Consider the following 14,921-nt stretch of genomic DNA (forward strand, 5'->3'; position numbering starts at 1 on the left):
ATTATTGTGTGTGCAAAAAACCACCTCTCCCAATATCGCTTGTATAAAAAAAAAAATCTGTTTTCTTTTAAAATTGTAGATAGTAAAGCAATGTTACCATGATGGTGAAAACACTGTTTCATTTTGGGCCCAAATAAGAAACAATGAAACATTGTCATATGGATTGGCAACACACACGTGACGGTGTTACCGTTTCACTCAGATTTTTTTGCATGACCTCAATGTTTAGTACATCAACATAGAAATGCTAATCAATGCTAGTCTCTTGAGGCTTTATACCATGCATGCACTAAAAATATTAAATTAGTATGCAAATCTTTTTTTAAGATTACACTATTGCCCATACTTTTCATATTTGGGTTTCAGATAAGTTTTTTTGGCTATCTATTGTACTCTTTTACTTTATTGCATTTATTATTAGAGGATAATTTCTCTCATTTGTTTTATTTTTAAATATTTATGTCTTGTTGGCCCAAATTGGGCTTTTAATTTGAATATTCCAAATAGGCCCAAACTTTCTCCAAAAAATACAATAAGCCCAAGCCCACTTATCATTACGTCAGTCAAACGCAACGGTTAACGACTCTGAAATGAAATTAAATGAGGGGCACGAGGAAAATGAGGAAAAACCAAGACAGAAGCAACCTACCGAAGAAAGCAAGCCACAGCCCAATTGTCAATGGTCGTTGGGACGCGGTATCGGCTGCTAAACCTAAATCCTGTAATTAATTAGAGCTAAGAAAGTGATTAATGGGCTTAATCACAATATTAATCCTGGTGGTGGTGGTGGTATTTGGCGCAAAAACGAATATGCCGTTGCCATAATGCTTATGTCCTTCCTCGTCGCAGACATTCTTAAATGTAAAGTCGGTTGAGCCTGCGAGACAGAGAGAGAACCCAACAACTACTTGACCCGTTTTCTCTTCGAATTTTATTCCTCATGCACGACGCTTTCCTTTTCCTTCCTCTCTTTCAAATTTTCAATTTCAGAGTTTCGAAGCATTCTTCTTCTTCGTGATTGTCGCTGGATCAATTGCTCTTTGATTTCGGCTTCGCAAGGTTGGTTTTGTTTGATCGATTAATTGCTTCTGCTTTTTTGCTTCGATGTTCGTTTTGGTTTTTGGAATTTTCTTTTTGAATCAAACCCTAGTGCTCCGTTGATGGAGTTATGGTTACCCTTTTGTTTGTTGGCGCTGAATTCAACTTTGTACAATCGTCTGGGTAAATGAGTTGCAGATGGTTTTCGAATTTTCTATTTCAATGTTTGTTGCTTGCGTTTTGGTGTCTGTTGCTTTTCTGAGTGACTATTTGGTCGTTACTATTTTTTGGCGCTCTGTTTTCTGTCGTTTGAGCTCTTTTGTATTTGCAATAGTCATTGAAGATCTTAGAGCGCTTTGTTTAGTTTTGTTGACAGTTTTAATGAGTTGGGCTACTTCTCAGTTCTGACTGAAGCGGGTGTTTTGTTGTTTTTAACAGCAATGTAGTCGAGTTGTCTGCTGTGTGTGTGGTGGTATGGGTATATATGACCAAGTTTAGTATAACTCAAAACTAGATTCTCTCTGCTTTTGCAATTCTTCTGGGATGCAAATATGGTAATATTTTTATATAGATAACTTGTAATGCTGAAGACATTATCAGCCCAGAGCTGGTTCTTTTCATAGGATATGCATGAGCGTAGTGGCCCAGAGCGTTTGACTAGGGCCCAGAGCGTTTGACTATAAAATGACGATAAGCTGCTTTCTCCACATCAATTCCCATGTCAATTGATCTTGCATGTTTCTTATTGGAGTTTCTTTTTGTTATACTTGAACAATATGCAATATCAGTAAATTGTTTATTTTGATCTTTTATTTACTTCTATTGTCATCTATCTTTCTGCTCAGGATATTGGAGTTATTCTCTGTGGGTGATTCTGGCACACTTGTGGTGTGGTTGATTTATAATAATTTGAAGCAGTGCAAGTTCATTTGATGGGATCTACTACGCCGTCTGTTGGTTTTCTAGATACTTTAAGAATGGAGAGGGTTAGGACAATTCTAACCCATACATATCCTTATCCACACGAACATTCCCGTCATGCTGTAATTGCTGTTGTTGTGGGTTGCCTCTTTTTTATCTCGTCTGACAACATCAATAGTCTTGTAGAAAAGTTAGACAACAATATTAAATGGTGGTCTATGTATGCATGTTTGCTGGGTTTCTTCTATTTCTTTTCATCCCCATTTATAGGGAAGACAATCAAACCAAGCTATTCAAATTTCAGTCGGTGGTAAGTAAATTTGTCTGAATCCTATGTCAGTGCATTTGTACTTTGCAGTATCTCACATTCACATATATGTACATAACCCATACACTGAGGTATAAAGAGTCTATACAAGTTTTAACAATGGGAATTGCTTTTGTAGGTATATAGCCTGGATTTTAGTGGCGGCTGTCTATCATCTTCCTAGTTTTCAATCAATGGGAGTTGATATGAGGATGAATCTGTCTTTGGGTTTTAATGTATATGTCACTTCTGTTCTCTTTCTTCTTTTCTTCCACATTATATTTCTTGGCCTTTGGTACGTTGGTCTTGTGTCACGTGTGGCTGGAAAGAGGCCAGCAATTTTGACCATTCTCCAAAATTGTGCTGTAAGTTATAATAACACTTTTTCTACCTCCCTATCATGTTTCCAGTGTTTGTATTTACTTGGCATGTAGTACAGAAGAAACTTAAATGCTTGCATCAACATATAAGCTTTGGATATTATTTTCATGCATTTTTTGTTCATGTAGGTTCTTAGTGTGGCCTGCTGTGTGTTTTATAGTCATTGTGGCAACCGTGCTATTTTGAGACATAGACCACTGGAACGAAAAAACTCTTGGTTTAGTTTCTGGAAGAACGATGATAGGAACACATGGCTTTCAAAATTCCTCCGAATGAATGAGTTGAAAGATCAGGTCTGCTCATCTTGGTTTGCTCCAGTTGGGTCTGCGAGTGATTATCCACTTTTGTCCAAGTGGGTCATTTATGGTGAGGTACAGGTAGACCAACCCTAAATTTTTTTATAGTGTTCTTCTGTTGGTAGTATTTTTAGTGTTGTATGCTTATTAATTTTTCATTTCTCAGTTAGCATGCAATGGTTCATGTGCTGGTTCATCGGATGAAATCTCCCCATTATACTCATTATGGGCCACATTCATAGGCCTCTACATTGCTAATTATGTGGTGGAAAGGTCAACAGGGTAAGTGGTAAATTGTAACATGTTTTCTGTGATGCATAAACCATGACTGATTGTTATCTTTTACATTCAATGGTATCTTTTTTGATAAATAGGTGGGCTCTTACTCACCCTCTATCTGTTGAAGAATATGAGAAGTCGAAGGAGAAGCAAATGAAGCCTGATTTTTTGGATATGGTTCCTTGGTATTCAGGGTATATGCTCTCTCTCTCTCTCTCTCTCTCTCTCTCTCACACACACACACACACACACACACACCACACCCCCCTCCTCTTCCTTGCTGTTCTCGTATTCGGGGGAGTTGTACTCACTTTGCTGGTGTATGTATTGCAGAACATCAGCTGATTTATTCAAGACTGTCTTTGATCTCCTGGTATCAGTAACTGTCTTTGTTGGCCGCTTTGACATGCGTATGATGCAGGTAATCTCATAGTTTCATGTTGTGTACTTTCTTCATTGTATTGCTCTAGTAACTTAAACTATTTTCTCCCTGGCTTTGAGATTATCCTCTTGAAATTTTCGACACCCGTCAAATATACACTTGAAACATTTAGTTTCTTTGTATATGGTACCATTCAAGAATTTATTTATTAACTTGTTCTTTCAAAGAATCCATGTATAAGTTTATTTAGTAAATCAGAAAGAAGATCGTTTGATCTTAAACCATATATGAAATAATTGATCTCATCATAGAAATAATTTTGCGGGGCTAGGTACTTTAATAAACCTATTCTTTTTTCAACTTCCTGGCAGATACTTTTATGTTCCTTGTTGCCAATGAGCTCCCTTTTTGTTAATATTTACTTTGTCATGGACTTTGGTTTGGAATCTTAATAAAGGTCATGATGTAATTACATATTTATGTTTCCCTCTCCAATCATTAGGCAGCAATGGACAAGGTCCATGATGGAGCTCAACAAAAGGATGTTTTATATGATAATTTTGTTGGGAAGGATGATCTGTGGTTTGACTTTATGGCTGATACTGGCGATGGTGGAAACTCATCTTATACTGTGGCTCGGCTCCTTGCTCAACCTTCCATTAACATCAACCAAGATGATTCTATGCTGCACTTACCACGTGGCGACTTACTCCTGATTGGAGGGGATCTTGCGTAAGTTGAAAGTTCTTCTTTATGTTTAACAATATGGCATGAGGGATCAATTATTATATAGATATTTGTTTCTGTCGCAAAGTGAAATGATTTCACAAGGTTTCTTCTGTGGTTTAAATGATCACCTGAAAGTATTTCATCAGTATTGCTGTCTGACATTACATAAAACTTAATAAATTAATTTGTAAGTCTCAAATTTCCTAGCCATTATAGATAAACCCCAAATATCTGTTTCAACACCTTGGGTGAAGTTTAAGGCTAGAAACATTCCAAGCTTTGTTTTACTGGCATTTAGTGCTAGTGTAGGTTTGGTGGATTTTTGTTTTGTGTTTTTGTGGACTATGGAAACTGATGCTTAATGTGGGAAATGCGAAGTTCATCCACAACTTCAATAAGAACTGTGACTAAACCACCACCACCAATTGCTCTGATTAAACCATATCACTGACCAGTTGAGCAATTGGTTAGCTTCTCAATTGGTGCTGTCTACTTCATGCCTTACTCATTGAAAGTTGAAACAACTCCCTGTTGAAATTTTGATACAGATAGTGATAATTATCTAAATACATGCATGTGCCCTTGATGTTTCATTTGAAGCTTCCAATCTATGAAGTTTTTGTTGATGTTTATCATCCCTTTTCTGTACATGCACATGCCCATTATGTTTCATTTGGACCTTTGTTTTTCAAGAGCACCCCAACCTCTAATTCTAATCATTGTTTCGTTATTTAGAATTTTATCATACAGCCATTGTCTGACAAATGATATTTTATTTTGCTGAATATCTGTTATGTGTGTAATTATGTCATGGTTCTGGTTTAGGTATCCTAATCCATCAGCATTCACTTATGAAAGGCGTCTATTTTGCCCTTTTGAGTATGCTCTCCAGCCCCCTCCATGGTCTAAACAAGAGCATATAGCTGTAGATAAGCCTGAGCTACCTTGTGGTGTGTCTGAACTGAAGCAATATGATGGACCTCAGTGTTTTGTCATTCCTGGCAACCACGGTTGGCTTTTGTTCTCTCTCTCATCCTCGACACCCCCCCTCCCTTTCCAAAAAAGAAAAAAGAAAAAGAGAGAATTTGCTAAAAGCTAGAGTGTTAATATAGGTGTAGTAAATATTCATTCTTTCTTCTTGCCATTACAGATTGGTTTGATGGACTTCATACATTCATGAGGTATATATGCCATAAAAGCTGGTTGGGCGGGTGGTTTATGCCTCAAAAGAAGAGTTATTTTGCTCTGCAACTCCCAAAAAGATGGTGGGTATTTGGTTTTGATCTCGCACTCCACGGTGATATTGATGTGTACCAATTCAAATTCTTTACAGAACTAGTAAAGAACAAGGTATTTCTAAGTTTGCTTTTCTTTTCTTTTTATTTTTTTTAGGTTTTGTCTTCTTTTTCTTTTTATAGATATGGTTCCCTTAAAATGGCCATGGTGTGTCAAGTCATGCTATATTTTCTGAGTAGTTTCTTTGGTCCTTTGTCTTTTATTTTAAATTTTTGGAGTTGTGAATAATTGGACCCAAAGTTGTAAACAGGGCACTTTTGATTGTTACTAAGGTTGACATTACACAAGCACAACATTGGCTGGGGATGAGACTGATGTTTCTCTTTTTCAAATAGTGAACTGGACAGAATTCCACTAGACTTGTTATGAATTCATATCTGTTTCCCCTGTTTATAAAAATAGAAATGTCATATAGAAGTTGAGGGTTTTGCTGATGTGACAGCTAGACCTGTGTTTGATGCCTGTAAATCTATATATAGGGTTTCGCCTATACATGCTTACAATGAATGATGTTAAGCTTCTTACTTGTTTGCTCATCCCAATTTTCCAAGTTCCAAGCTTTTTCTGATTGTAGTTAACATTCTCATCTCATCATGTTATTCTAGGTCAGAGATGATGACTCTGTAATTATCATGACACACGAACCAAACTGGCTTCTTGATTGGTACTGGAATGATGTTTCTGGAAAGAATGTTGCACACCTGATATGCGACTATCTAAAAGGGAGATGTAAGCTTCGAGTGGCTGGAGATTTGCATCATTATATGCGTCATTCATTTGTTAAAACGGAGGACCCAGTTCATGTGCAACATTTACTTGTAAATGGTTGTGGTGGGGCTTTTCTACATCCCACCCACACCTTTAGTAATTTTAAGAAATTTTATGGAGCTTCTTATGAGAGCAAAGCTGCTTATCCTTCATTTGAAGATTCAAGCAGGGCAAGTTTCGGTTTGAAGTTTTGTAATTTCATTGTCTGTCAGGGTGTCTATAGAAAGTTCACTTGTTTATTTATTTCCTCTCAACTCTTGGTTTTAATGAGTCTTTTTTTTTTGGTCCATGTGCAGATTGCTTTAGGAAATATTTTAAAGTTTCGAAAGAAGAACTGGCAATTTGATTTTATTGGTGGCATTATATACTTCCTACTGGTCTTCTCTATGTTTCCACAGGTTAGTCTTTGATTGATTTTTTGCTATTATTTGATGATAGTCACCCTGGCTTTGCATTACTTTGTCTCTCTCTGGAATTGAGATAACGTGTACCTTACCAATCTTTGATATCCTAGTCCTTTTGCTTTCCTCAGAGCTTGTAAAATTGTTTACCATTCGTTTTTTGGGTAATGTGATTATACTCTGTTATTGCGAGATGACAACTCGAATTTGCCTTTTTGTTTTTGTAGTGTAAGCTTGATCATATCCTGCGAGATGATTCATTTTCTGGCCACATGGGGTCTTTCTTTGGAACAGTGTGGAATGCTTTTGTATACATGCTGGGGCAGTCTTATGTATCTGTAGCAGGTGCTGTGGTATTGCTAATTGTTGCAATTATATTTGTCCCCTCTAAAGTGTCTCGGAAGAAACGATTGATGATTGGAGTTCTTCATGTGTCTGCACACCTGGCTGCAGCACTGATTCTTATGTTACTGTTGGAACTGGGTGTTGAGATGTGTATCCAACATAAACTACTGGGAACTTCAGGTCAGCTTTTAGTCTCTTGTTTACCATTTTCAAGACCTACATGAATAGAGAAGAAGCACACCTTTCTCATCCTGTATACTAATGTGATTTATGATCTTGGCAGTTATTCTGTCGTTGCCTGTTATATTTGTTCATCTATTATTTTAACTTTCAGATAATTCAATCATTTTTGTTTCTGTTGAGAATTGCCTAAAAAGATAGCCATACGACATTGGGATACAATGTATGTGATGGTGTAAGCATGGGTCTGACCAAAATGTTAATGGTAGGAGGGAAAATATGCAAATTATGTTGTTGGATTGTATGTTGATGATGAAAATTTTAATTTTCAGGCTATCATACTTTATATCAGTGGTACCGATCGGTGGAGAGTGAGCACTTTCCAGATCCAACTGGCCTTCGAGCTCGAATAGAACAATGGACTTTTGGCCTTTATCCAGCATGCATCAAGTATTTCATGTCTGCATTTGATGTTCCAGAGGTATGGAAAGCTCTTTTGCAAACTTATTTTTACTCTTCTTTGTTGCATTCTGACGATGAAGAAATCTTATCAGGTTATGGCTGTCACCCGAAACAATATATGCAAGAATGGGATGGAATCACTATCTAGAGCGGGTGCCATAATCTATTATGCTTCCGTCTTCCTTTATTTCTGGATGTTCTCAACTCCTGTAGTTTCTTTAGTATTTGGAAGTTACTTATATATCTGCATTAACTGGCTTCACATACACTTTGATGAAGCCTTCTCCTCCCTCCGAATTGCTAATTACAAGTCATTCACCCGATTCCACATCAAAAGTGACGGTGATCTTGAAGTCTACACTCTTGCAGTTGATAAGGTAAGAATGTGATGCCTGTTCAATTTCAAGTGCCGTATTTGGGACTTCTAAGAGTTTAAATCTAATCAAAACATGCAGGTCCCGAAAGAGTGGAAGCTAGACCCCGAATGGGATAGGGAGCTAAGACAGCCACAACAAATGAGCCACCTTAGGAAGTTTCCTAGCAAGTGGAATGCAGCTGCCGCTCAACAGGATCCGTTAAATACCGTTAAAATTGTTGATCACTTTGTTATTCGACAAACAGATAAAACTGTTAATGGAGCAAGTGATGGATCAGTAATTAGCTGATCTGGGCTTGTGTTCTATCTGTAACATTATTGTAGTTCCCTTCGTTTAGATAGCAATGAAAGAAAAGAAAGAAAAAAAAAGTTTGTATGTTAAGATTGCACATATTTGATTGTTTTAGTTGCCAGATTTGTACAGAAAATTGGTAATGCGAATTTGGAGTTTCAGATTCTCTCAGATTAGAAGAAAAAAGAAAATTCAAATTTTCTCCAATTGTACTAGAGAGACCAAGGAGGGCAAAGCAATTGAATTTACACAATCCAATCAATTAATATAATGAATTTACAAAAAAAAATTCAGCTGACAAATATACAAAGAAAAAAAGAATTCAATAAACAAAATTTTTGAGATGGGAAAATTTGGAGAATTGTGAAATGAAGTGGGTTATGTACATAAACTCTGATGACAATCTCTTCTCAAGTGAAATTAATTAGTGCAGATTGTGGTGGAGAGGGTAGTTGATAGTCTGCATGGAGGAAAGTCTCGTACGATGTGCCTTTGAGTGTTTTCTCAACAGTTTCCCAGTTCTCAACTTGGTTTGATAACGGCGTCGTATGGATCTTAACCTGACGGCTCTTGAGCTCTCTGTGGGGCAACCTAAGGAAGTCTTGAACCTCATTAAGTTTCTGCAAAAATAAAACATTTGTATTATCAATGATTAAAGTGTATTTATTTTATGTAACACAATAAACAAAAGGTTAACTTACAGTGCGGTTGTTGAGAACGTCCTCGTAGTAAACAACAATATGGCGAGTGGTGTTGAAATATTCTACAGCTTTGGCAGCTGCCGCCTCATCTTGCGCAAGATCTCGAATTAGTAATGTCGCATTTATCTTGGGTTTGTATTTTGCTAGTATTTCAGCCTGCAATTGAATTGAATTTATTTGTTAGGACTTGGGATGATATGAGATTATGGAGGCCGAGGAGAGAGAGAGAGAGAGAGAGAGAGAGAGAGAGTTGAAACCTCCAATGGAGAATGGACATGAGACTTGTGCGTCCCATTCAGTGGCTTAGCATCTTTATCATAGGAATTTGCAAGTACAGAAATCATTCTGCGGAGCAAGTTCCTTCTGAAGAGGAATATTGCAGACACTCCTTTTTTCTTGAAGTACTTCACTATCTCTTCATGATTCTCCATCAAACCCTACACCAAGATATATACATATAATTTAGCTACCATTCATCTTAAGCTCCTGTATTATATCTAGATACATACATGCACATGCGTCAGTGGTTGTTAGCCATTGATGGAAGTTGATCCTACAATCCATCAACAATTGACGTCCACCTACTTGCTACAAACATTATCAATAAAAGCATTATCAATAAAAGTCAACTAACCTGATTAAGCATCCATTTGAATCCAACAGCAGCATTACACTCATTCTTGGAAGCACTACTAAACCAGTCCAGATTATAAACTTTATCCATGTTCTTCAAGATTGAAGATACATTAAGCCTCCTATCCCGGACCGAAAATATTTCCCCATTTGAACTTACATTAATGTGACTATTCAACAACGTTTCAAACCATCCACTCCCGGATCTCTGCATTGACAATATGGCAAAGTACCGTACTGGATTGCAGGCACATTCCTTCCTGTAATTACACCATCAATTAAATAAAAAAACCTTCATTTTTGACAATTTCGTACTTAATTAGTTGAAACCATCACCATGCACGTAACTTCAAACACAAATTACCTTTTGAATGTTTGAGGTTTTGGGTAATGAACATAGCCGATTTCGGATTTCTCAAGATCAGGAACTTGACAAGATTGATTAATTTGGTTTTGGTGATTAATGGCTATGATGTTCAAGAATTTGGTCTTGGTGTGAGTGTTTATTTGCTTCAAACAAACTAAGCAAATGTAAACTCCACAAACCATTGCAAAAAGTAGAACCACCATCCTCAGTATCAGTGGAGATTTCTTGGGAGCTTTGATGACAAGTGTATCCTGTAATTAAAAAAAAAAAAGCATGACAATTGATAAGTGTGAAATTAATTAGTTGACGAAAGAAATTAACAGTAACAGTGATAGCAGAGCATACTGTGGTGGCTTCCATCTAAGCTTCCCCATCAAAGAAGAGAAAAGAACAGAAGAAATAAAGGCTTAAATGGGATTTTGGTGGTTTTTTTCCTACTAATTTCTGCTGTTAAGTTTTGAGAAAAAGAAGGCAAAAGAAGTGGTCAGAGCTTGAAAAATCAGATTGGAACATTCATGCATAATATTACAGACAAGTGTGATTTATACCAATGAGAGTGTATAATACTTGCACTAATTAAATCAAAATAAAATTCCAAAAAAAAAAATATTTGGATGATAAAGTGACAGAGAGGGAGCTAGCTACACACACACACACACACACACATATATATATACAGAGTGACCAATATAACCCTACGGACCTTGTTGAAGAAACAGATCTCTTCTTCATCATCCATTCTGTGAGGAGAAGAAAGATAAATCGGCATTGAGTAGGCTTCGACTTCTTCGTCCCACACAAACACACTCTCTGTCTGTCTCTGTCTCTCTCACAACTTCAGAAGTGGAGCTTGGATTTGGGACAGAGCAAGGTGGTGGGAAGAAGAGAAGAACAGAAAAGAAAGGTGTGCCTGTTAGGTTATGTCCTGTTTTTAATTTTCTCCTCGTGAAAAACAACATTTACAACACAGCACGCTCTTTCCCTTCCTTCTCTTAGCTTCAAGGTTTAGTTTCCAAATTTCTTTTGTTATTGGTATTTTTATGTTATTTTTCTGTATGTGCGTTTCAATGCCAGTTGGTGTCGAGTTGTGGCTCAATTAAGGAATGAAAATACAGTTGTAGTAACCTGGTTCCTTGTTGGCTTTGCTTACTTATACGAGAGTTGGAAGGTATTTTCATTAGAGAATATTTCTCTTATTCTAGTTGCTTTATTTAGATTCATCTCTCATTTCGTTTTCCCGTTCTCGTTAAAGTGTTTACTAATTGTGATGAATCAGACTAATAAATTCATTCTATAAAAACGAAAAAACGATTTTGCATGCTTGGGCATACACATAACTTCATATATTAGTTTTTGAATTAGAGAGATGAGATTCGAATTTTTTACCACTTCCAAATAGTTGTATGGAGTAATGTAACACTTAAGAGTTAGACCACCAAGCAGGACGGGTTTGAATAGTTTGATGGGAGCATGATTCATGGTTGTCGGTTGACACATTTTTGAGGGATTGAAATCTGTCCCACAGTTGCATTGTTTCTCGTGAGTAGAAAAAATAATTTAGATACCATGTGCGGCTCATGAAATTTTGAACCCTAGTGTGAGAGATTGTACATACTACTTATTAATACGCAAGAACAATTAATGCAAATAGAATATGATAATTCTACTTATTCTAGCTAATTAACTATAATATTATTGTTGTTGAGGAGGCTGAGAAGATCAAACCAACAAGGATTTATTCGTTGATAAGCTGATCTGGGCCACGTTCTTGGGCTCTACATACCACAAATTATCGATTAATTTATGATATATTTACTAATCCATAATTGGAATCAAAATAAAGAGTTGGATTTCGATTACGGATTACTCATGTGTTTACTTCACATGAAGAAATGAAAATGCAAAATCAGGAATTTAACTTTCGATTTTGGAGGAATTGGACTCTTAGATGGGAGGTGTTATTCTAATTCCTGAAGAACTAACTTATCATGAATCTATCTTTTTTATCAATTATATCCTCATAATTTTTAAAATTCCAAATTTGTCATATACTTTAACACAACAACAAAGACATTTTAGTAATTAAACTAATTTCAATTCCGATTAATGAGAATTTAGTAAACAATTTATAAGGAATCAATACTACTCCTACACTAATTCCATATGATTTAGTAAACAACATCAATGAAAATCCAAATTCTAACTCTCCTCAATCCAACTCCTCTTCAATTCAATTCCTTCTACATATAAATATACCTTGTTTGACTTAATTGTTTCTTTCCCACTTGACCTAGATTCTAAATTGGTCTAAGCACGTGCTCATACTCTCATAGTCAACAGTAGAGAGTTTTATTTTTTATTTTTAAAATCTGATAACAGTAGATAATTTATCTAAAGAATTAAACAAAACTGAAAAAAAGGAACAAAAATTATAAAGAAAGAGCATAGTAATGCAGCTGGCTCTGGTTTAGTGACTTATGTCAGGTCACGGCCAAGAAACCAATATGTAAATCCATGCAGACGACACAGATCAATAAAATAAATAAAATATCAATTCATTGAGTTGTTCATCAATATTCTTGCTTGTAAATGCAGAATGCACATCATTATGGCTCAACTTTTCCAAAGATCATCCCCAGACTAAGACATTACAAGGAATTCAAAATCTGAAACCATAAAAAGAATCTGCTTCTTGTGCTCAGCGCAACACTTCTTCTGAAGACAAGTTCACAACAAGAAGCGTTGTCTCTATATTAGTGATGCGATGTTGTTCATGAACTACAAGCCGGCTGTCTTAATTCTGGTGAACAAACCACCTCACCTTCTATACAAAAATGAGCCCACCACAATAGAACCATGCTTCCTGGTACTCAGAGCAGAAAACCGCCCTCGGTGATGATGTACGCTCTGAAACAAAGGCACCAGAAAATGTATGGCAAAATTTAGCAACCAATGTTCAGACCAGAGCTCTTAATTCAGAGAGGAACTCAAAACAGGAAGGGGAAAAAAAAACCAAAAATGAAATTCAGCCTTACCAATAACCGACCTCCTGAGCTGTTGATTTGAGATTAGTTGAGCTCTAAGATGATCAAACGAACTATCTGCCCCAAATACCGGAATGACTTCGTTGTTTCTCTTAAGCATTTGTTTTTGTCATCTCGAGTCCAGTGCTTTAATCACAAAACAAAAATTTCCAAAAGTTTTAAGTATTAAGAAGAAGTAACCCAATTAAGAACTCAAGCACAGTGAGAACAAATGGCATCTCAGGAATTTACCTCTCCAAGCTTGTTGAGCTTCTCACGAAAACCTTTCATTAACTCTTGTGCATCCCCTTCCCATGTGTAAAATCCCAACTCCCTTCCTTCCAGGAGCTTCTCAGATACCTTAAAATTACCAATTCCAGTATCCAAATAAAAATATTTATTAGTCAGTTCATTTGGTCCTAGCAAAAAACAAGAAAAAACTTCATCTTTTCCACATACAAATCCCATGGTTTAAGGAAATGGGCTCAAACTAGACAATGACTTGAGCAACACCACCTCAGATTTCAGAACAATTAATATAAAGTTGAAGACTTTGAAGTGGTGAAGAGTTAAAATACTAAAAACTCAAAAAAGTACCAACCTGTCTTGCAATGACCTGACCACCAGCTATATGTGAAAAGTAGATGTTGTAGAAATGGCAGAGGAACAATGGAGCAGAATTGTCTGCAAGCTCCTCCAAATACTTGGCATAAGAAACTCCTGGACTACTGGGTTCTGGAATCACCATACCCTGTTGTTTAAACCACTCAAGATCTTCAGAAAGACCCTCTGACCTTTCCAATCCAGTCTTCCTGAAATAGGCATCTACAATTGAAAAACACACAATTCCCTTTTAAAAAGACGATAACTTTATGAAGATGAAATCAATCAAATACACAAAAGAAAGGGACTGACAAGCGACGTCGTTTGACTCATCCACAATGCGCTCGACGGTCTCAAAGACGAGCTTGCTGTCCACCAAGTACTTGAGGAACCCTTCCACACTGGGCCGCCAAGTCTCCGCCTCACCCCCATCACCATCAACATCTGATTCTGAACTATTGTTATCTTCGGGGGCATAATCGTCATTATCACCGTCATCGTCGTCGTCTTCCTCAGACTGAGTGTCGTTGTCGTTCAATTTCTTGCCGTTGATGTTACGGAGCCTCATAGCGACGAACCTCATCTCCTCAGTGATGCCTTTGCTTTCTCCCGGGTACTGCTTCCTGTACCTCATCCTCCTCCTTACCACCGGCGGCGCTGTACCGGTGCTAGCAGTCGAAATTGGCGGCGGAGGCGTAGACATGGAGGCGGCGGTGCTCGAGCCAGAGCAACAGAGAGGCAGGGCTCGACGACCGTTTCTCGTTAAAATTGTTGAGGGCTTCAACGAATGAAGCGGTGAAAAGATGGCGTAAGCCATTGATGCTGAGACCGATTTCACCATTACCGACATCGTTGCACACATTGCGTTGCAGAATGCAGAGTTCGTTTTATGAGTGTCACAGACACAGACTCACCTTTTTTATTTAATTTAATTATTTTTAATAAATATTATAGCCGCGCGGCTATACTCGGGCCTCCTTTTCCCCCCCTTCTTTTTTTCGTTTATCCATAAGAGTAGTTTAGGGCATTATCCATTACTATTAGGCCATTACCCGAGTCTCTATTATCCCCTTTTGATTTTTTACTTTTTTAGAGTTATTACTCGTATAAAAAATTTAGCATTTTTCTATTTAATACTTGT

At 37.0% G+C, this 14,921-nt stretch overlaps 3 protein-coding genes across 5 annotated transcripts; 1 reads left to right on the forward strand and 2 right to left on the reverse strand.

Moving 5' to 3' along the window:
• Positions 1-667: 667 nt before the first annotated feature.
• On the forward strand, positions 668-8,602 carry LOC103320287 (uncharacterized). Of its 3 annotated transcripts, none has more exons than XM_089045867.1 (16): positions 668-1,059; positions 1,884-2,269; positions 2,406-2,631; positions 2,776-3,024; positions 3,110-3,225; positions 3,318-3,416; positions 3,556-3,643; positions 4,107-4,336; positions 5,159-5,343; positions 5,484-5,683; positions 6,235-6,567; positions 6,694-6,795; positions 7,026-7,323; positions 7,656-7,804; positions 7,878-8,162; positions 8,241-8,602. In XM_089045867.1, exons 2-16 carry the CDS (start codon positions 1,971-1,973, stop codon positions 8,448-8,450), a joined length of 3,069 nt encoding a protein of 1,022 aa, XP_088901993.1. In that variant the 5' UTR covers positions 668-1,059; positions 1,884-1,970; the 3' UTR covers positions 8,451-8,602. The 3 variants fall into 3 exon arrangements, with proteins under 3 accessions (XP_088901993.1, XP_008220172.2, XP_088901994.1); XM_008221950.3 differs by having other exon boundaries at positions 669-1,059; positions 2,776-3,018; XM_089045868.1 differs by lacking the exon at positions 668-1,059 and having other exon boundaries at positions 2,002-2,024.
• Positions 8,603-8,762: 160 nt separating this feature from the next.
• LOC103320307 (uncharacterized) lies at positions 8,763-10,616 on the reverse strand. Its single transcript, XM_016792090.2, has 6 exons — positions 10,500-10,616; positions 10,152-10,405; positions 9,789-10,047; positions 9,412-9,591; positions 9,155-9,310; positions 8,763-9,073 (listed from the first exon to the last, which is right to left on the reverse strand). Exons 1-6 carry the CDS (start codon positions 10,512-10,514, stop codon positions 8,864-8,866), a joined length of 1,074 nt encoding a protein of 357 aa, XP_016647576.2. The 5' UTR covers positions 10,515-10,616; the 3' UTR covers positions 8,763-8,863.
• Positions 10,617-12,688: 2,072 nt separating this feature from the next.
• Positions 12,689-14,673, reverse strand: HO2 (heme oxygenase 2). Its single transcript, XM_008221951.2, has 5 exons — positions 14,093-14,673; positions 13,779-14,002; positions 13,430-13,537; positions 13,190-13,324; positions 12,689-13,061 (listed from the first exon to the last, which is right to left on the reverse strand). The coding sequence occupies exons 1-4, from the start codon at positions 14,640-14,642 to the stop codon at positions 13,223-13,225; spliced, it is 984 nt and encodes a 327-aa protein (XP_008220173.2). The 5' UTR covers positions 14,643-14,673; the 3' UTR covers positions 12,689-13,061; positions 13,190-13,222.
• Between the last annotated feature and the right edge of the window lie 248 nt (positions 14,674-14,921).

Source organism: Prunus mume, linkage group LG2, assembly GCF_029339155.1.
Source record: "Prunus mume cultivar Tortuosa linkage group LG2, ASM2933915v1, whole genome shotgun sequence".
In the NCBI taxonomy this organism is placed as follows: Eukaryota; Viridiplantae; Streptophyta; class Magnoliopsida; order Rosales; family Rosaceae; genus Prunus; species Prunus mume.

Bases quoted from the DNA above. Each gene is read 5' to 3' on its own strand.
- LOC103320307 (XM_016792090.2), bottom strand. The intron at 9,311-9,411 runs GTTTCAACTCTC...ATTCAATTGCAG, and splicing joins ATGTCCATTCTCCATTGGAG to GCTGAAATACTAGCAAAATA. The intron at 9,074-9,154 runs GTAAGTTAACCT...TTATTTTTGCAG, and splicing joins ACGTTCTCAACAACCGCACT to AAACTTAATGAGGTTCAAGA.
- LOC103320287 (XM_089045867.1), top strand. From the start codon at position 1,971: ATGGGATCTACTACGCCGTCTGTTGGTTTTCTAGATACTTTAAGAATG. The intron at 5,344-5,483 runs GTTGGCTTTTGT...TTGCCATTACAG, and splicing joins TGTCATTCCTGGCAACCACG to ATTGGTTTGATGGACTTCAT. The intron at 6,796-7,025 runs GTTAGTCTTTGA...TTGTTTTTGTAG, and splicing joins TCTTCTCTATGTTTCCACAG to TGTAAGCTTGATCATATCCT.
- HO2 (XM_008221951.2), bottom strand. From the start codon at position 14,642: ATGTGTGCAACGATGTCGGTAATGGTGAAATCGGTCTCAGCATCAATG. The intron at 14,003-14,092 runs GTCAGTCCCTTT...TTTCAATTGTAG, and splicing joins TGAGTCAAACGACGTCGCTT to ATGCCTATTTCAGGAAGACT. The intron at 13,325-13,429 runs GTAAATTCCTGA...TTGTGATTAAAG, and splicing joins AGCTCAACAAGCTTGGAGAG to CACTGGACTCGAGATGACAA.